Source organism: Acromyrmex echinatior, chromosome 11 (assembly GCF_024713525.1).
Source record: "Acromyrmex echinatior isolate Ae372 chromosome 11, ASM2471352v2, whole genome shotgun sequence".
NCBI lineage: Eukaryota > Metazoa > Arthropoda > Insecta > Hymenoptera > Formicidae > Acromyrmex > Acromyrmex echinatior.
The window spans coordinates 4,159,044-4,180,234 of NC_141862.1; the positions used below are offsets into that span (position 1 = coordinate 4,159,044).

The 21,191-nt window shown below is 46.8% G+C and overlaps 2 protein-coding genes across 2 annotated transcripts; one reads left to right on the forward strand and one right to left on the reverse strand.

Moving 5' to 3' along the window:
- Positions 1 to 3,524: 3,524 nt before the first annotated feature.
- Positions 3,525 to 5,969, forward strand: LOC147908072 (uncharacterized). The gene is made up of 2 exons (XM_087411532.1): positions 3,525 to 3,801; positions 5,407 to 5,969. Exons 1-2 carry the CDS (start codon positions 3,525 to 3,527, stop codon positions 5,967 to 5,969), a joined length of 840 nt encoding a protein of 279 aa, XP_087267658.1.
- Positions 5,970 to 14,912: 8,943 nt separating this feature from the next.
- Positions 14,913 to 15,816, reverse strand: LOC147908073 (uncharacterized). Its single transcript, XM_087411533.1, has 3 exons — positions 15,295 to 15,816; positions 15,188 to 15,200; positions 14,913 to 15,098 (listed from the first exon to the last, which is right to left on the reverse strand). Exons 1-3 carry the CDS (start codon positions 15,528 to 15,530, stop codon positions 14,913 to 14,915), a joined length of 435 nt encoding a protein of 144 aa, XP_087267659.1. The 5' UTR covers positions 15,531 to 15,816.
- Positions 15,817 to 21,191: the final 5,375 nt, after the last annotated feature.

Consider the following 21,191-nt stretch of genomic DNA (forward strand, 5'->3'; position numbering starts at 1 on the left):
TTAAGCTTTGGGAGTTCCTTTAGGAAGCGATTCCAATGGCAGGCGTTTGCTTGAGGGAGCGGGGCGTCCCAGTCCAGCTTTTGCAACCACGCTGACTGAAGCAGGATTTTAGCGCAGATCACTACCGATGTCAATCATCCGAGCGGATTATTAAACACGCGATTTCCGAGAGAACCTTCCTTTTGGTGAAATTTTCAACGGTGCGGTTTCGAATTAAGAATGTGAAAATGTCATTGATCGGGTGCCACTGCAAGCCGAGCGTTTGTCTCGTATCTCCACGACCATGAATCCGCGAGACAGTGACCCGCAGGAGTACTGAAGAAAATTTCAGGATGGTTGGCGGCCCATTTTTTCAGCGGGAACTCTCCCACCACAGCTGACAGAGTTCGGATTGTATCGCGATTGCCTCGTCTTTAGTGTATGCTCCGGTCACGATGTCGTCGACGTAGCAGTCGTGTCTTAATACGGCGGAACCTCGCGGAAATCTTGCGTTTTCGTCGGCGAGCTGATAAAGTGTGCGGATGGCGAGAAATGGCGCGCACGACAGACCGTATGTCACTGTATTTAACCGATACTCGCGAACCGGATCGCTGATTGAGTGACGCCAGAAAATACGTTGATAATCTCTATCCTCAGGCGCCACAAGAATTTGACGATACATTTTTTCGATGTCCGTCACGATTGCGAATCGGTGCCACCGCCATCGGATCAACGGCAAACGATGACAACAGCTTAGCGCCGACTAATGGCTGAGTGTTCAGTGACTTACTGGACCTTGTACTCTGAGATCCATTGAATACTACCCTGAGTTTGGTCGACATGCTTGATTCTAGGAGCACTCCGTGGTGAGGTATTCAGCATCTAGCTTGTGACTCCGATGATCTTAGCACTAATTCCATGTGATCCAACTCTTCGTACTCTTTTAGAAAGGCGTGGTACAGACGTCCGAACCGAACGTTACATTCACACCGTCGCTTCATGACAGTAAGCAATCGTTCGGCTGATTGGCAGGTGTCACCGAGTACTGTTGGTGACGCGGCAAATAGCAGTCGCACAATGTACAATACTTTCCTATAGCTGTGAATTCGAGCAAAGATCTTCTCGCATCGTTGTTCGTCTGGCGTGATGGACACTGAAGCGGAAGATTCCTTTTCTTGCTCCCAAAAACGTTGCACGAGCGTGGTCAGCTCGTGGTCGGCAGTGCACTGGAAGGAGCGATGTGAAGTCACTCAGAGATTCTCGCCGCAGCCTCCCGAGAAAATTCATTCGAGTAGAGTGCACTGAGCGACGAGAGTGTGCGGATCGAAGGCCCTCTTGTAATATGATATAGCACACTTCCGCGCCGAGTAACAACTCGATGGGATAGGCGGCCGTGAATTGCGGATCAGCCAGCTGGAAACCTTCAATGTGAGGCCATGTAGTCGTGCATGTCGTAGCTGTGCCTTGATATAGCTAAAGTCGTGGTAGGATGAAAGCAACAGCGATAACTCGAGCTCCATTGATCCTGGATGTGAGACTGAGAGACACTTTCCCGTAACAGGAATCCGAGGGTGAGTCGCCGATTCCGAAAATTGAGATTGCCGCGCGAGATCGCGGCAGGCGTAAGCGCTGGACTAACGCCTCGGAGATCAAGGATACTTCCGATCCTTGATCAATTAAGACTCTAAACCGGGTATGGATCTCCGTGGCGATCAGCGACAGTAATTCTCGCAGTAGCGAGCAGAATGGCTTTGCATTCTTCTTGGCCTACAGCGGCCAACGCGTTTACGTCGGCGAGCTTCGGAGTGACGTACGCTTCATGAAGGAGCGTGTGATGTCTCGCCTTACACATAAAGCACGTCTTTGTTGACTAGCACTTTGTGATTGGATGCAAACCGAGACAGTTGTGTATACAACTGATGTGTTCCTGCGACGGACTTTTGTTCGGATGCGGATTTCGCCTTGAATTGTTCGCACATCATTACATTATACCTACCCTTGCACAGAACAGTCGGGAGCATCGGCTGCACGTTTAGCAACGTGCGATTTCGCGATTCGCGGTGGATCTCCGAAGACCTTGGTAGCCTTTGGTTTTGCGATCTTGAGAATCAGAGTTCGCTTGATAATAAAGTCCATCAAGATATCATGATCTGGCAAGTTCGTGGAATCGCTCGTGTGAGATTCCCACTCGAGACGAGTCTTCGGATCGAAGAACTCGATGATGAAGTGATTAAAGAAGTCGAAGCCATGCGAATTAATTGGTCTTCCTATGCTTTCTTGACCGTTCACGGCACTGATCGCGATAATGTAAATGCGGCTAAGCTTCTCGGCGGTATTACTTTTCATCTTCTGCACTGCGGTAAACGTGCAAAAATTGGAGCGCGACAACTCTTTTTTGTTCTCGTAATGCTTGCACAACAGCGCCCACGCACGAGAATAATTATCTCCGGTTACTGCTAATAGTATTAATGCTTCAGCGGACTCTTCCGAGCAATGCTTAAAGTGATGGAACTTCTCTACGTTTGAGATTATTACCGACAATGGACAAGAATATGTCTCTAAACGATGGCCAGTCTTCAAACGCGCCCGAAAATGATCAGATTTCAGACGCGGCAACGCCGATTTAGTGGAAAAATCGTTTCCCGATTCATTCGGAGATGCTGTATTTGACTTCTCAGAAAAACTCCTTCTCCTTAAACTTTGTCAGGTAATCATTCAACAGACTACGCTGATGCACGTAAGTAATTTCAGCGGAATTGGCGAATTGAGACATACTGTACTCACTTTCATCGAAGGCTTCCTTATAATGTGCTCGTATAAACTCATGCTGTCTTTCGAACTTCGTCCACAGTTGATCATTGAAGCGTTAAGCGGGTTTCGACGACGTAGAGAGTGATGTTGGTCATCCCCATCTTTTTTAAATTTACCACTGATCTGGCCATGCGACCGTGGATGTCACTTTGAGCGGTCAGCAATGTATTTATTTCCTCACTCATGATTTGCTCACTTACATTCTCTCTTTGTTCTTTTAGATATTACGCGCACTGAACGCGACGACGGCACTCCCGAACGAGCAATAATCGGCGAAGACGAATCCAGCTCGAAGAATCGATAATGTTCGAGAGCGAGACAAAGCGAGAGCGATATAGAGAGAGTTTGAGCGAGAAGGCGATTTTGAGCGAAAGTTCGATCTACGCGAATCTTCACGTAACTAATCACAAGTGGAACGCAGCGGTTTTCTTGCGGCGGAATGTCTCAAAGGCGATTGTACTGAATTGCGACTGTGACTGGAAAATCTAAGAAGAAGGATCACTGCTCGATTCGGCCTTTTATCTATTTTGTAGAATAAAGGCTTCTTTTTCAATCGCCTATAAGATTCTCGAAAAATTATAAAATTTGAGGTGACCCCATGATTCGGACAACGATTGGCAATTTTCGATTACGATGGCCAAGCGGTACGCTATTGCCACTTAAGCATTTGGCTGAGCAACACGCTCATCAGTTCACTCGCGGTTTAACATGCGTTCTTCGGGATTTTTATGTCGATGACATGGGCGGATATAGTCGACGAATTAAAACTAATTTGCGATGAAATTATTCAACTGTTAAAATTAGGAGCATTCGAGTTAAGCAAATGGGTCTCGAACTGCCCTGAACTATTGGAAATAGACAATCGTGATTGTGTGCTAGTCATTATCAGAGATAATACTGCGGATTCGTGGATTGTGGGCATGCAGTGGAATCAGTATCAGGATTCCAATTTCTCTGCAAATTTGAAACAGAAGCCCACGTTGTGTGTCAAAACGAATCATACTTTCCGAGGTCGCTAAATTATTCGATCCTCTGGGCCTTCTGGATCCGGTCATTGTGATTGCAAAATTCATCTTGCAAGATTTGTGGCAATTGGCCATCCAATGGGACGAGTCTGTTCTTCAGAACATCCACACTCGCTGGATTGCTTTCAGATCTGAATCAACTAAAAATCAATGCGTTAAATTCAATTGCCCACCAATTAATCATGGAAGTGCACGGATTTTGTGACGCCAGCCAGCGCGCGTTCGGAGCTTGCATATATTTTCGCACCTCTGTCTCAACGACCATCACTCTGAGTTACTATGCTCAACATCTCGCGTCGCGCCGCTCAAGACCGTCTCGTTACCGTGATTAGAGCTATCAGCCGCCTTGTTGCTGGCGCGCTTAATCAACAAGGTCAGAGAGTCATTGGAACTTTCGAAATGCCCGACTTATCTTTGGTCGAACTCGACGATCGCGTTAAACTGGATAACCTCCCCCTCGCGGCAGTAGTCAGTTTTTATGGCAAGTAGGGCGACATTTAGCGCTTAACAGAAATCAAACACTGGCGTTATGTCACATCTTCCGATAACCCTGCCGATATATTGTCGCGAGGGTTAAATCCGTGCGACGTGATCAATGCTGAGAGGTGGTAGAATGGTCCCGAATTTCTAAAATGGGATGAAAAACACTGGCCGCCCAGTGTCTTCACGCGTTTGGACAACGATCTTCCCGAACAAAAGAAAATCCGCGTAGCCGTTTCCATTTCCCATCCTTGTATCATCGATGACTTGCTAAATATGTATTCCAATTTAAATAAAATATGTCGCATCATAGCGTATTGTTTGCGATTATCCAAGGCGCATCGGGAACACGCAGTATCTGATTTCGTGTCCCCCGTTAAAACATCTATCGCTTTAAATTGTATATATTTGCAGAACGGTATAACAGCGAGCGTTCTATTGCGAATATCAAGTGCTAGTCAAAAACGAAATTGTAAACGCTTCTAGTGATATCTTATCGCTATCTCCTTTCTTAGATGAAAGCGGACTAATGCGAATTGGCGGGAGATTGAAAAATTCAAATCTCGCGTTCAATGCGTGCCATCCAATTCTCCTGCCATGCAAACTCATATTAACTCAGCATTATAGAGCGCGAACACATATGAAACTTGCACGCGGGTCTGCAAGCCACGATGGCTTTCGTGCGCCAGCGCTTTTGGCCGTTATCATTGCGCTCTACCGTGCGTGGAATAATACAAAAATGTATTACCTGTTTTAGGGCTAAATCTAATCAATCAGAAGCCTTAATGGGCTCATTATCAGCCAGTCGAGTTAGCGTCTCTAGACTTTTCTCTCGCTGCGGTGTAGACAATGCCGGGTCGCTCTTGTTACGTGAGGGAAAGCATCGAAACGCGCGGAGTCACAAGTCATATGTTTCGCTTTTTTGTGCTTCGCCACGAAGGCGGTCCATCTGGATTTAGTAAGTGACCTTACGTCTGAAGCATTTATTGCCTCCTTTAAGCGATTCATTTCTCGTAGGGGTAGACCCACGCACATGTATTTGGATAACGGGACCACCTTCGCGCTCATAAGCAAATTCAAGTATTATACTATATATATAATGATCAACAAGTCCAATTCGAGATTAAGGATTTTCTGCGCGAGTTGGAGATTTCATGGAGCTTCATCCCGCCTAATGCATCTCATTTCGGAGGTTTGTGGGAAGCAGCCGTGAAATCTGCCAAATACCATATGACTCGGATCGTTGGCAAGGCTCATTTGACCTTTGAGGAAATGCAAACGACCCTCTGTGAAATAGAGGCGATCTTCAATTCGCATCCCCTCTTACCGTTAAGCGCCGACCCTAACGACCTAGCGTACCTAAGTCCGGGATATTTCTTGGTTGGCACGACTTTAAATAGTCTTCCTTGCGTTGACTTGAGCGACGTCAACGAAAATAGGCTGTTGCAGTGGCAACGCGTAGAGCAAACCCGGCAGCATTTTTGGCGCAGATGGAGTAATGAGTATCTTCACTCTCTACAAGCACGAACCAAATGGATGGCTAACAAGGGAATTCAGTTGTCAACTAATCAACTTGTGCTCATAAAGCAGTCGAATTTAGCTCCACTTCAGTGGGCAATGGGGTTCAGGAGGTTCATCTCGGTCCCGACGGCATCGCGCGCACCACAACTGTGAAGACTGTCAAGGGTTCCTACGTGAGGCCACTGTCTAAGCTATCAATATTATCAATCGAAACTAGTCTATACGTTATTAAGCATTTAGATTTAAGTGCTTCAACTGTTAGCTTCTAACTATATCAAGCTTCGCCCAAGCTTCTCTTTATCGTTGAATAAGAATAATTTATTATATTGTTTTCAGTTTGTATATTTAGACGTCAAGTTTTGTTGAGTTTCAGTGCAATGACTAGATGCGATTTTGTTGAGTCGCAATTGTTGAGTCGGAGCAATTCGTATTTTATGTTACGTTAAAGAGTTCATGCTTGTATGTCACATTGAAAGTTAACCCTTTCAAGGCGGGCGGCGTGTTCGATACCCTTATCGTTTATGGCGTCTAATCACATCGCTCAATAAAGAATCGATCAATCCTCGAGATATCGATTGTTAAGCGAGGCATGCGTCGCGCATAATCGATCCGGTACACTCAGATCATAATGGCCGCTCTGATTGTCTCGTCGACAGCACGTGTCTCGCCTCGTGCTGAATAGCTTTTTATTGCGCTACCGCATCGTTGAGATCCTTTCCACATCTATTGTGAAACACGTTCGCCTGTATTTGAGGTCTGTTTAAATAAAGTTTGGAAAGCAGAGAAAATCTCATTTTTCTCGACCAAGTGCCCTCGAAGCAATTATACCGCGGGAAAGCTTGGAACGGTGATCGCATGGCCGTGCCACCACAAATTTATCCTGCATGCAGCAAGATCGCCAACATTTCTTTGGTTCTTCGAGCCGATACTATCAAGTATTTGGCCTCAGTGAAATGGCGAGCAGCAATTTAGCAGTCAGCTAAGGTTATCTCATCGAGACGAGACAAGCGTCGCACCAACAGCAGCATGCAACTCAACAAAAACAGCCGCAAGGCCCGCATCTAAGCATCAGAGACCCAGCCCGGCTAATATTACGTCATATCCTGATGAGTATCAACGTTTCGCGAGCGGAATCCTGTCGATAGTGGAAAACGAGGCCTGATCCGGACGACGTGCAACGGAAGCCATCCCTCAATGGCGCAACGTCTGCGAGAGGAACGTTTCCGTCCAACAACTCGACTGGAAGGCATCCAGCATCCGTCGCATTCTTTTTTAGCATTAATTGCGTGCGTAACAAGGTGAGGAAGACCATTGTCTCCATTACCGACCAAGTTCCCTTCGCCGCGTTCGTTGCGTACGCGCGTTCGTAGTTGCATTCAAGACGGTCGACCATCAGAAGCGACGACACTTAAGCGACAGCGCGCGATCATAAAGGCATCATGTACGCGTATCAGGACTTATGTAGAGTCAATAGTCGCCATTAATCCGTCAATAGTGGCTCATCTCGAAGAGCGGAAGGCGAAACTCGAGCACTATTGTGCGGAGTATAACGAGGTGCAATCGCGTCTAGAATTATTAGACGAGTCCGAAGGCTGCGATCGAGACGGTTTCGAGGAAGTGTTCTATGCGTTATCTGCCAAGATCCGCGAGCTCATTTCCCCTTCGTCGACATTGCGAACGTCCATCTTTTCTGTCCTCTTCAAGTGTTCGTGATTCAGATCGTAGTACGCATATTCGGTTGCCTAAATTAAATTTACCAACATTTTCCGGCAAATATGATGAATGGTTCCCGTTTTTCGATACATTCAACTCGGTTATCCATTCCAATACCTCGCTCTCAAATATGCAAAGATTTCAGTACCTACAGGCGTCACTCACGGCGATGCAAACGCTGTAATCAGTTCATTAGAATTGTCGGACGCTAATTGTCGGACGTCAATTGACGTGGTCAATTCTCAGGGACCAATATGATAACAAGCGCGTGATTGTTCAAACTCACATCAAGGCTATAATAGATTTGCCGGCTATGGCAAAGGAAAATTCAATCGATCTCAGAAGGCGATAAGGGTATCGAACAATTGTAAATAATTTTGGTTTTCAACAACTTCTATACAGACTTAAACCTGATTATAAAATACACAGTGACATCTATTTTAGAACTACTATTTTGCTAGCAACATATGAATTTCTTCGAAATAAGCTGATAAATTGCCTTGAATCAATTCAGTTTGTTCCTCTAACAATGGATATTTGAACAAGTCAGTCTAAGGATGCATACTTGACTGTAATATGCCATTTTGTATACGAACATGATTGAGGACTGCGTCGTTAAATACAGAATTATTAAAAGGTAGTCATACCGGCGAAGCAATAAAAAAACCGTTAAAAAAATATAAAAATCGTTGAAATATAACGAACAAAGTGGCAATAGTTACAGACAATGCAAGTGCAATAATAAGAGCTTATAATTTATTTGACAAGAAACATGTTCCATGTTTTGCTCACACGTTACAGTTAGTTATTACTGATTCGCTCAAAAAAATGCGGAGCTATCAACTATAATTCGAAAATGTAAAAAAATTGTTGAACATTTTCATCGTAATGCTTTGGCGACATCCACTCTAGAAAATGAATTTAAAAATGCTGGGATACCATATATCAAGTTGAAGCAAGAGCGCCCACGTCGTGGTGAGGGGGCTCCCACGAATCGCTTTGCGGCTCGTGGGGGTCTAAGAGCAACCTGTACGAACTCCTCCGCGACAGGAGGCACCTGGGTCCGGCATCCCAAGGGAGTCTCTCTCTCTCTTCATGGGAGGAACTCCTGGAGGTCTCATCCTCTCGGGACGGGTCCCCAATGTGCCGGTAGGGGTTGAAGGCCCTGACTTCAATCGCCCGGTGGCAGGGCACCGTTAGAGGGAATTTCTATTCCCTGCCCGTGCGAGTGTGGGCATCGACGCCCACCGCTCCCATGGGGCCCTCCCTTCCCCTCCTGGGGGGGGGTGGTTCCTTCAAGGCCGCGGAACGCGTCGAGCGGGTGCTCCCTCAAGGCGGATCGGCCCATGCCGCTGGGGAAAGAAGGGATCTCCGAGAGCTTCGGCTCATTGCACTGGGGGCCTCTCCCGCCTCGGGAGGTGCGGACTTTGTCCGTAGGGGAGGACGGGGCCGCGCGGACTTCTCAGTCCGTCGCGGAACCCCTGTCTCTCTCCGAGTAGAGGGGTCGCGCGGCCGCTCGGACATATTCCGAGGCAGGGGCCGGGGGAGGCGCCGAGTAGTTGTAGCCCGATATTTCCGCGACGGCGTCCCTTCCGAAGCGGGGCACCGGGCGACGGAACTTATCGCTGCCGCGGTGATTAGGGTCCGGAAGGAGCGCCACTTCCGTGACCCGACCCGTCCGCGGGGCCTCCCGGGTGACGCAACCCGCAGCGATGTCCTCGTAGTCGGAGGCGAAGGACTCCCGAAACTTGTGAGTGGACTTGCACCACATCCGCTCATGGGGAGTAAGGGGCTGGAAGTCAGTGTCCCCGATGATATATTCCGGGGATCCAAGCCATATGTCAGCTCCCTAGGGGAACTTGAGGCCTCTTCTACTGGACAGGTTCCGGGGGAAGGATAAGGATACACCCTGGCTGACGGAGCCACTGCAGGGAGTGGAATAATCTTAAATGGATATGAACAACACACAAACTAACAACAGGGACGGTAGACACCCATCCAAACAGGGCGATGAGACGAGCCGACCGGGAGAGCCGCGTCGGCAACACCTAGGCCCGGCATGCAGTAAGGCTGGGATGAGCGCCAGCTCCGCCAGTGCGATCTTTGGCGCCGGTGTCGAGACGGCGATCTCCAGGGTGGGATCGACTGTCTCAATGGATTCGGTCACCATCAGCGATAGGAGAGAGGGAAGGATGGCCTCCGCGCTACTGTCCTCCTCCTCTAGAACGAGCGAGAGCGAAAAGAGGCCGCGGGGTAGACCAGCTCTAAACTCTGAGAACGTCGGCAAATTTACCGCTGAAGCTAGGGAGAGGAGGGCAGAAAAAGTCGTCCAGCTAAAGAGAGATTACAAGATCATTTGCGACCCCACGGCAAAAGCATCGTCGAACTCCGCCAGGAAGGCCAACCTGAGGATCCAGGAACTGGCGGAGGAATGTGACGAGCAGTCAGTTGGAGCGGTCGCGACGGTAGCCACCCGCGAATTGGATGTTCTCGCGAAATCGATGTAGCGGTCAAAAAACATCCGCGGGGACATTGTCCGCGATTTATGGACGGCCTGCAGTAAAATTATTGGGACACTGGAGTCGATCGTCCATAGAGCGGACCAAAATTGCGACGGAGTAACAGTCGCCCCCCCCCCGATCGACTAAAGAGAGGGAGAGGTGGGAGGAGGAAAGAAATAGGCTGAACCGGGAGATAGCCTACCTCTGATCCCGCAATGCCCAACTTGAGGGAGGGCTAGAGAAGGAGAACGCGCGCTCCCGTGGAACCGCGACTACCGCGGACGGAGACGCGATCCCTTTCCTCAGCTGGGACGGCGCGATAGAGTGGTCTGGCAGAGAAATCCAGGCACACAAGCCTACCGCCAGCCAGGCCACACGCAGCAAGAAGGCACGCCTTGAAGTTGTACCGCGGGGGGACGTAGATGATGGGGAAGAGACCCAGGTTCCCGTCGTCATCACGGAGGAGGACATGAGGCTCCCTACTTCAGGAGACTGCTAAATGGAGAGGCTCCTCGAGGAAAAAATCGAGGGCATCCTGGTCAGGCTCCTGCCTCCTTTGCTGAAGGGCATGGGCCTTGCTGCTGTGACGCAGCAGGCGCCTACCAAGAGACCAAGGCAGATGGAGAGGAGTCAGCCCCCGATCGAGGGAGCGAAAGGCAATACGACGGACAACGCGGCGACTGCTGCTCCTAAAGTAAAGGCCCGCTTCCGGGACTCGACGGACGCCAGCCGCCGCTGCCAGTGGTCCTCCTCCTGCGGACAACAGGGAAACGGGTACGAGCGCCGCCAGCAACGATCTTATGTGGGTTACGCAGGTCGTCTCAAAGGCGGCAAAAAGGGCGGCCAACAAAGTTGCCCGTGGGCGCGCAGCCAATACACAGGCCGGCCCGAGTCGGCCCCTTCTGAAAAAGAAGGGGGGCACCAGGCAGCCGTCGCAGCAACAACAGCAGCAGCGAAGGCGTAAGGGAACGGAGCCCGGCCACGAGCATCCCTCTTCTGTCAACTCGAGGGTCCCTGGGACGCAGCTGTCTAAGATTAGACAGCTGTCCACCGCGATCACGCTTACCTGCGCCGACTCTCAGGCGTACGCGGAGGTGGTAGGTCTCCCGAGGACCAAAATCAGCTTGCGGGACCTCGGGGTGGATGACCTAAGATCCAGAAGGGCCATAACAGGGGCCCTCATATGGGAAATACACGACCAGGGCAATCGCGAAAAGGCGGACGCCTGGCCGATAAGTTGCGGGAAATATACCGCGACAGAGATGACGTCAGAGTCATCAGGCCCGTGAAATCAGTAAAAATACAAATAACAGGCCTGGACGACTCCGTAACATCCAAGGACGTGAAAGAACTTGTGAGGAAGTGCGAGAGGTCGCCCACCGATTTCAAGGTGAGCGACGTGAGGAGGATGCTCAGCGGACTGGGGTCCTACAGGGCCAGATGCCCCGTGGACTCTGGGAAGAGGTTGATGGCGGTACGGCGGATCACTATGGTGGTCCAGCTGCAAGGTGGCGTTGCTGCCCGCGCGTGGCCTTCAGTGCTACAAATGCTTGGAGGCCGGCCACGTGCAGTCGAAATGCACGAGCTTGATGGACCGCTCCGGTTGCTGCTACCGATGCGAAGCGGTAGGCCACCAGGCCAAAGAGTGCGGCAACGCCAGGCTGGACTGCTTCGCGTGTGGGACCCTCGGCCGGCCGTCCAACCATCGTATCGGCGGACCGGAGTGCACGGAAGTGCGCCGGGAAGAAGATACGTAAAAAGGGGGCCAAGCCCAGCGGCCCCCCGCTAAAGCCGCCAACCGGCCGACGACGGAAGCGGCTGGAGAAGAAAAAACGGAGCCGTCGCCGTCGCGCTGCCGGAACAGCCACGGCAGCAACAACAACAGCAGCAGCTGATGACGGAGAGGTCGCTCGAGGCGATGGAGGTGGAGACGGTCGCGGGGGGGGGGGGAGGCACTGGCGCCGCTAATTGATGGTGGCCGGTCTCCTCCAGATCAATCTCAACCACTCGACCGGGGCACAAAGCATGCTCATGCAATGCCTCGCCGAGTGGGGGGGAGGGCTGGCCATCGCCGCTGATCCACACCGCATCCCGGAGAGTCATTCCAACTGGACAAGGGATTCTCTGGGTCGGGTGGCGGTGGTCTGCCAACACGCGCGCGATATCCCGCCGATGATCCCCATATTGGCAGGGGAGGGGTTCACTTGTGGAGTAGGGGCCCATCGACGTTGCAGGGTGCTACTTTTACTACACGATGGAGGAGAGGGCCGAGTGGCTCAGGAGCTTTATGTCGCGCGCGTGCGACGCATCGATGCTCCGCTGCCGCCCGATGGCGAGGAGGGCAGCCTATTGATGGTCCGAGGAACTATCTGTGCTACGTCGGGCCGCCGTGGCTGCCAGAAGATCGTACACTCGCCGCAGGCAGCGGGGCACCGACGAAGAGAGGGAAGCGGCCGCCGGGTCGCTCCGAGACGCAAGGAGCGCCCTCAGGGCGGCCATAAGAAAGGCGAAGGCCTTTGGCTGCGCGGGGGGGCCTGGCGGGAGCTCGTCTCCTCCCTGGACAGAGACCCGTAGGGGAGGCCCTACAAGATAGTGACGAAGAAGCTTCGTCCGTGGCGGAAATCCTGGATGCTCGGTTTCTCGAAAACGTGATGGGCGCCCTCTTTCCCACCAAGGAAAGAGACATTCCAAAGAGGGCTGGCCCCCCGTCGGGATGGACGGAGGAGCTGAGCGTCATCGGGGAGGAGATGAGGAAGACCTTCGCCCGGCTGAGGAGTAGGTCGCGGGCGCCGGGACCCAACGGCGTCCACGGAAGAGTGGCTCACCGCGGCCCCCTTCATCGGAGAACACTTGAGGCAGCTCTACACGAGCTGCCTCAGAGAGGGAAGCTTTCCCAGGTGGAAGAGGGCCCGGCTTGTCCTTCTGCGTAAGGAGGACAAGTCGGCGGAGAGTCTCTCCGCGTACAGGCCAATTTGCCTGCTGGACGATGCGGGCAAACTGCTAGAGCGTATCTCTGTCCGCATCGTCCGGCACCTGTCCCGCGATGGTCCTGACTTGTCCCGCGGTCAATACGACTTCCGAGAGGGGCTATTCACGGTAGATTAGGTAGGTCCGTACCCTCTCGGAGCAGGTCCGCGGGCGGGGGGGTGGCGGTGTCACTTGACATCGCCAACGCCTTCCACAGTGTGCCGTGGAGCCAGGTGTGCAGTGGAGACGATGAGAGAACATCACTTCCTGCCCCCCTACCTGGTGGCCATTGTAAAGGACTATTTCCGACACAAGCAGCTGGAGTTCCATAACAAACAGGGACTCCAGCAGCGGAGGAACACATCGTGCGGCGTTCCGCAAGGGTCCGTGCTGGGTCTCTTACTCTGGAATGTCGCATACGACTCAGTTCTCCGCGCAGTCCTCTCCCTCCCCCTGTTGCCACGTCGTCTGCTATGCAGATGATACATTGGTGGTAGCCGGGGGTACGACTTGGAAAAGAGCCGTATGCATGGCGAACGTCGCAGTGGCGTGCGTGGTCGGCTCCATAAGGTAGTTGGGCCTGAGGGTAGCCCCCGCAAAAACGGAGGCGATTTTTTTCCATGACGGGAGGAGTGGGGTGCCCCCTCAGGAACACATCGTGGTAGATGCGCGTCCCGGTGGGGCCCATCATCAAGTATCTGAGCTTCATCTTGGATGGTCGCTGAGGCTTTGTCGAGCATTTCGACAAGCTAGCCCCGCGATTGGGTGGCCGGGCGGATGTTCTGCTCGGCCTCATGCCCAATCTTCGCGGTCCGAATGCGTTGGTCAGGCGGGCGTATATGCACGCCGTCCTGTCCGGGACCTATTATGAGGCTCCGGTATGGAGCGGGCAAGCCCTGGCCAGTTACCGTATCCAAGACAGATTGCACAGCGTTCAACTGGCTTTAAGAATCTATAGGGCCTAGAGGACGGTGTCTTATACGCGGTCCTCGCGAGGATCCCTCCTGCCGAGTACGTGGCTGACGCCTTGGCGGAAACGCCAGGATGAAGGCCATCCGGCTGCGCGAGGAGGGGGGGTCGTTACCCCAGGAATTGTTGTCGGGATCGGTCCGGGGACCGACTGAGCGGGAAGGCCCGTCGGCGAGTGTTTCGAAAGTGGCGCGCCGCTCTCGAGAGCAACCCGCCGACAATGAGCGTTCGGACCGTGAAGGCCATCCTCCCCTGCCTAGAGGAATGGGTTGGCAGGGAATGGGGCGGACTCTCATACCACATGACGCAGGTGCTCACCGGACACGGCTGTTTCGGGGAGTACCTGCGTCGAATAGGAAAGGAGCCGAATAGGAAACCGCGTGCTGTTTCCACTGCGACGGGGACACCGCGCAACATACGCTAGAGGCTTGCCTGATCTGGGCAAGCGAGCGCGGTGTCCTGGTCCGTGAAATAAGGGGCGATTTCTTCCTGCAGGCCGTCGTTAGAGTGATAGTCGGCGGGGAGAGCGCCTGGACGGCATTCTCCTCCTTCTGCGAACAAGTCATGTCGCAGAAGGAGAAGGTCGAGAAAGAGAGAGAGAGAGAGAGAGAGAGAGAGAGAGAGAGAGAGAGAGAGAGCGGGCTCTGGGTGGCCGTGGCCCTCCTCCGCTGCCGGGTGGCGGCAGCGGCGACGTAGGTGGCGGAGGGGAGGGAGATTGGCGGAGCTGGGGAGGCACACGGGCGCTGGCCACAACCGGGTCGCTCGTGCCCCGGGCCCCCTTCCACGCGCTCACGCCGCCGGGATCATCCCACTGCAAGATAAATGTAATATAAATGGTCAAGCGCGCTTTCTTATCTACTAACTTGGAGTTGAAAAAAAAAATAATAGAATGAAACGGTAGGAATGAATCATTTTGAAGACTGAGTAATATGTTTAATACATACATTTATTTTTCATGTAACGCAGCATATACAATATTATCTAACGCATAAGCTATTAGTTCACATTCTATAATAGAATTTTTATCAAAAATTTTGTGTAAAGTATTTGTAGCATCGCATTGATTAGTAATACAATTTTGGTGTAAAAAAGTCACAAAATATTTGAATTTCTCATTAACACCGTGAGTATACTGACACAGTTCAAAGTATACATGTTCGATACAAAGTCCGAGTTCAAACATGAAAAGAATAGTTTTTGGATTTATGTACAAACACATACCATGCAATGATATCTTTATATTCATTACCAATTTTAACAAGTTTCATTTAAATCTTGAATCGTTAGAAAGGAGAAAACAGTTGACTGCTCAACGTCTCTCAATGAACGCTTTCCATGTCGTATGAGACAAGATTATGCGATTGTCTCGATTATCATCAATCATAATTTTTACATAGGACATAAGTCCCACGCTGATTCCAATGTTCAGATATTTATAAGCTGTAGGTGTCAATGCGAATTTCCTTCTCAAAATATAAGGTGTATGACAAAATGTCGGAGGTGTATAAGAAGATGTGCTGTTAAAGAAAGAAGAATACAGGTAAGTAGAAAAAAGGTATAACATATACCAAAAAGCGTGTAAACAAAATTTTATATAATTGAACACAACTTACTGTCCCTCGCATGTTTCACTTTCCGTTTGAATTGGAACATAGTTCACCTTTTTGCTGTATATTTTCAAGAACTTTTTACTATTCTTCAAGAGCTATTTACTAAGAGTTATTCGATTTCTTTTGAGATTGATGCGATAATGTTAGCTCTTCTTAAACAGTGTTCCCTTCTACTTTTTTTTACATATCCCAAAAATGGAGGGGATTTTTTTCATTTTCAATCCTACGTCAAATTATGCAGTGATACATGACATAAGAATGCACTTTGACCATATCGAACCTTTTTTATCTATGGAATCGGCTCCGACAACACAATAAAATCTGTCTGTTCCCGTTCTCTTTTCAAAAATGCATTTTGGATAGTGTATCCAATGTGGAATTTCACTTATCTTCATGAATATGCGAGTTATTTTTTTCTTTTTAAATGTAACTGCCATTAAGCATACTTTGAACTGTGCAATGACATATATCATAAGAATGCACTTTAACCATATCAAACCTTTTTTACTTATGAGATCGGCGTCAACAATAACAATAAAGTCTGTCTGTTCCCATTCTTTTTTTCAAAAATATTTTAACTTATCGATTTACGACCGCAATAAAATCGCCCCTTCGGAAATATGTTCAAACACAGCAGCATACCAAAGAAATGATTCATCTCCATAAGGTATAAAACGAAAAGATTTTTTTTTTTGAGGACATATTTTGTCAGCAATCAAACGACAGTTCAGAATGACAATATGGATCAAACGGAGCGTGATTTGGTGGCATGAGCCGCTCAATTGAATACGCGAGAAGAGTACATCGCGTGAGAACAGCGTTGCGATAATTTCATCGAATCACTGGAGGAACAGAGTCGTGTTAAAAGTCCATGATTATTAATTGAGATCAAACAATCATTGATCGCTCGTATCGCGCGACTAGAAAGTTTAAAGAATTCGGTGCGTGGATGTTTCGTGCAAGTAGGTGTCAGGTACAGCGCGGGAGTTCAATGGCGTGAAATCGAAACAGCGTTTGAAAGCCGTACTAACCGGTGGAGTGATAAATGCTAGGCACATCGAACCTCGCCAGTTGCGAGAGATATAGTGCTCGAACATGTGCAGAGTGTAATGCAAAGACATGATAACATTAAAATAAACACTGCTTTTAATGGCGAATTCATAGCAAGTGATAAACGCGCGAATAAAAATGTCAGTATGAGAAACTATGAACTCTTCCATTCCTCTAATTTAGAAGAGTGGTACGCGTTGCGCGTCATTGAGCCTATCCTGATATCACTGGAGGAATTTCAGAAGCGCGATAGCGGATGGACGCTGTCGCGTATCCTGAATTTAACCGTAAACATAAACAATTACAATCGTTGCACGCGGGATGCTATATCGAATTACCGCGAGAAATTAAGATAAAGAAAGCAGTAATCAACGTGCAATCCATAGGCAACGCGTGCTTCGCGTGGTCAATAGTAGCCGCTCTACATCCGGCTAAAAGTCATACAAATCGGGAATTCTCATATCCGCATTATACTGTGTTGAATCTTCAAAGCATTCAGTTTCCGATGACACTGACCAAATAATAAAATGCGAAAATCTCAACATCTCAATCAACGTGTACAGCATCGAGAAGCAAAAAGAAATTCTTCCATTACGACTCACCAACTGCAAGAAGAACAAGCATCTTAATTTGCTGTATTTGCAGGATTTGTAGGACGATAATTTGCGGGGCATTTTGTCTTGATTAAAGACCTATTCCGCCTCGTGAGCTCGCAACTCAAGAAAAAAAAAGAGCAAGACATACTTTTGTGATAGGTATGTACATACATTTAATAATACAAAAAAATTATAAACATTTTCAGCAACATTTTTTTGTATAAATAATAATAATAATAATTTTTATGTATTTTTCCAGATGCCTGCATTATTTTGGATTTTAACGCAAAGCTGGAGATCCATACTGAGGATTATGGAAAATTGAATGACTGCGCGATTAGGCTGCCCAGTGAGGACAACAAGTGATTGAGCTTCAGCAATCACTGCAGGAAGGAGCGCGTCCTGTGGTCTACGCTGACTTGGAGTGCACATTGAAAAAGATGGAGAGAGATCCGAATAAGTCTACGCACACGTATCAGCAACACAAAGTATTTAGTATCGGATACTACGCGCATTGTTCGTATGATGATTCGCTGTCGAAACATCATTTTCACTGCGGTAACGATTGTATTGCGTGGTTTTCGAGGAACTCTAAAATCTAGCGCATAAAGTAAATACTATCTTATCTACTAATGTTCCCATGGCAGATTTCACGCGAGACGATTAGCAAAAATTTGACAGTATCACGCACTGCCATGTGTGCAAAAAATCATTCGCGCCTGACGACACACGGGTACGCGATCATTACTACTTGACCGGGTGATTTAGGCCCCGCGCCTCTCGAATTGTAACTTGAATTACAAAGATTCACACTGCATACTGCATACACTCGTAGTTTTCCATAATTTATCGAGATACGACTCGCATTTTATCATCAAAGAAATAGCGTACGAAGGACGTGTAGACATACTTCCTATAACTAAAGAAAAATATATTTCCTTTACAAAAACAACACAGTTTTGACAGTAGGGAAGATCGGGGCTAATAGACTCATTTTTCAGTTTCGAATTTTTACAGACAAAATTAAAAGACTTATCGAAAAAATGAATTCACAAGTTACATACATTTGACTACCTAATAATATTTTAATAATAAGGGGAAACTGATAACTATAATAATATGAAAAAAAAAATGCATTTTTCTGATGCATTCCATCTGATTCAATTAGCCATGGGACCGGGATAATTCGATTAAGATTATTAAAATAAAGATTAATGTATTTTAAGCTACATCTTTGGCTACATATTAATAAAACTTTTATAAAAATATATTTTAAACACAAACATTCGTTTCGTAGGGCAAACAATATTTCTTTTTGCAAAATTTGTTCATTTCATGCAAAAACGTCGAATAAGCCTAGTTTTCGAGATTGGACATGAGGGAACTAAACTTATAACATTTATCACTGAGGAAAATCTCTTTAAAGGAATAAAATTTTGAGTAAATATTATAAGAGTCGTCACTAAATGAATCATACATGTATTAAATGAGTACATACAGTTCCATGCTGTGGTCAGTCTACTATTCCCATCCGTTCATTTTTTAAAAACATTAACAATATACGATAACAAAGACACATAAATAAAAAAAAATCTGTTGGACTTTATTAAGTAAGAACTATACTTACTATAAGTAGAAATCAAATATCTCAGACAACCATATACGATAATAAACCAAAAACTTTAAGAATAAAAATATTTACTTAGGTGTGCGATTTTTTTAAATTGTGGCATAACTGCTATCATAAATGTGTTTGCAACAAGATATTACAGCAGACTTAGCGGCAGCCGCTGCTGCGTGCTCAGACACGTTTACGCGTGTCTCGCGTGTTCTGTTTTTTAATGTAGCCTCGATTATTCTACTTACCTCTATATTCAACTGATCCCGGTCTCCCCTACTTTCTAATAATAAAACAACATCTGAAAATCTTTTAGCAAAATTTTTCCAAATTCTAAATCCGTAAACATCTAGTGGTTGTATTTTTCCTGTAGTGCCTTCGGTACAAGGGCAAGTCAATAAATTTTTAGAAAAACATAGTAAAATACATTTTTTTTGATCGATTCTTTTGATCGATTTTTATTTCTCAACATAGTCTCCTTTCAGCTCAATACACTTGATCCAATGATTCTCTAACTTTTTCAAGTCATCCGAATAATATGATTTGTTCAACCCTTCAAAATAAGCCTCTGTTTCAGCGATGAGCTGCTCTCTGGTGGTGAATCTCTTTTCTCTGAACCATTTCTTCAGGTTTGAAAACAGGTAATAGTGCAGGGGGCGAATATGCTGGATGAGGAAGCAATTCGTAGCGGAATTCGTTGAATTTGACCATCGATACCGGGCACGTGTAAATCCATGCATTGTCTTGATGGAAGAGTACTTTCTTCTTCGCCAATGAGGACGTTTTTTCTTTAAAATGTTGTTGAAACGGTCCAATAAGGCTGCGTAGTAATCGCCATTGATCGTTTGCTTCAACGAAAGGTAATCGATATGAATTATATCGCGTGCATCCCAAAAAACTGTGGCCATCACTTTCCCGGCCGACTTCACGGTCTTCGCCTTCTTCGGAGCTAGTACTCAATGAAATCCATTGTTTTGACTGTTCCTTCGTCTCGGGTATGAAGTAATGGATCCATGTTTCGTCCACAGTAATGAATCGACGCAGAAATTCATCTGGATTACGTTGAAACATCTTCAAATATTGTTTTGAAATCGTCACATGGTCGCGCTTATGGTCCACAGTCCGCGCAAACGCGGCATCCATCTTGCCAGTAGCTTTTTCATACCCAATTGTTCGTGCAAAATTGAAACCACTGTACCATGTGATATGCCTGTGACCTCAACAAGTTCACTTTCACTCGATCAGTCAAAACAATATCGTGTACTTTATCGATGATTTCTGGCGTAGCAGCCACAATTGGACGTATCCCGCATCACAAATGAATGTACGACTACGTTTAAATTCATTCACCCAATTGTATACAGTCGCAAACGCTGGTGCAGGTGTGCTATGAACATTATTCAACTCGGCTTTGATTTCTTTCGGCGTTAAACCTTTTATATGAAGATGTTTGATTACTGCACGAAACTTATTTTTTTCTATTTTGCAAAAAATACAAAGGTTGTTCGCTTTAATCATCTACAGAAATGAAACGACGCGATGAATTCCTCTTAAAATTTGACAGTAATCAGCTGAAAGATGCTACTTGTCAAAAAGTAATGTGACACTGCGAGTGCTCTCTGACAGATTTTTCTAAGAACTTATTGACTTGCCCTCGTATAATCATAATAATACGTGATAGTAGTAGCGCTTCGTATTTAAAGTAAATAAAATTATTTTTAATTTTTATTTATAGAAGAAATTAATAAGTCAATTCTAAGATTAAGCAGAATCGTAAGACTCGTATCTTATTCTCGTAAAACTCATAAAAACTTATAACCAGTACTCTCTAATTTTATGCATACGTATCATAAGACGTAAGATTATTCGTATTTACGTATTTAAATATTTACGATTTCTTGTAAATCTTATGACTAATAAAAAGCTGTCTATAAAAATATTGTATAAAGCTATGAACACTTCAAAATTCTTATAAATCTTACGAGAATATGTTATGAACCTTACAATTTTGTTTATAATTTAGACATAATAAATGTCAAAGAAATAATAACAAGGTTAATATGTACATATATTTAAAAAATGTTATATATTTAGAAAATCTAAATACATATATGTACACATATATATATATATATATATATATATATATATTGTATATAAAATTTAAATACATATATAATAAAGCATATAGAAAACTATACAAATTTTACTTAAAATCTTCATCTTTTCAAGTTTTTATATTGGGAGTACAAATTAGTTCGGTCCGTTTTTTTGTGTTCAAAATATCAAAACAAATGAATGAACATATTAATTATTATTGTCCACCGCTGGCTACTACTTTTTCCCATCTC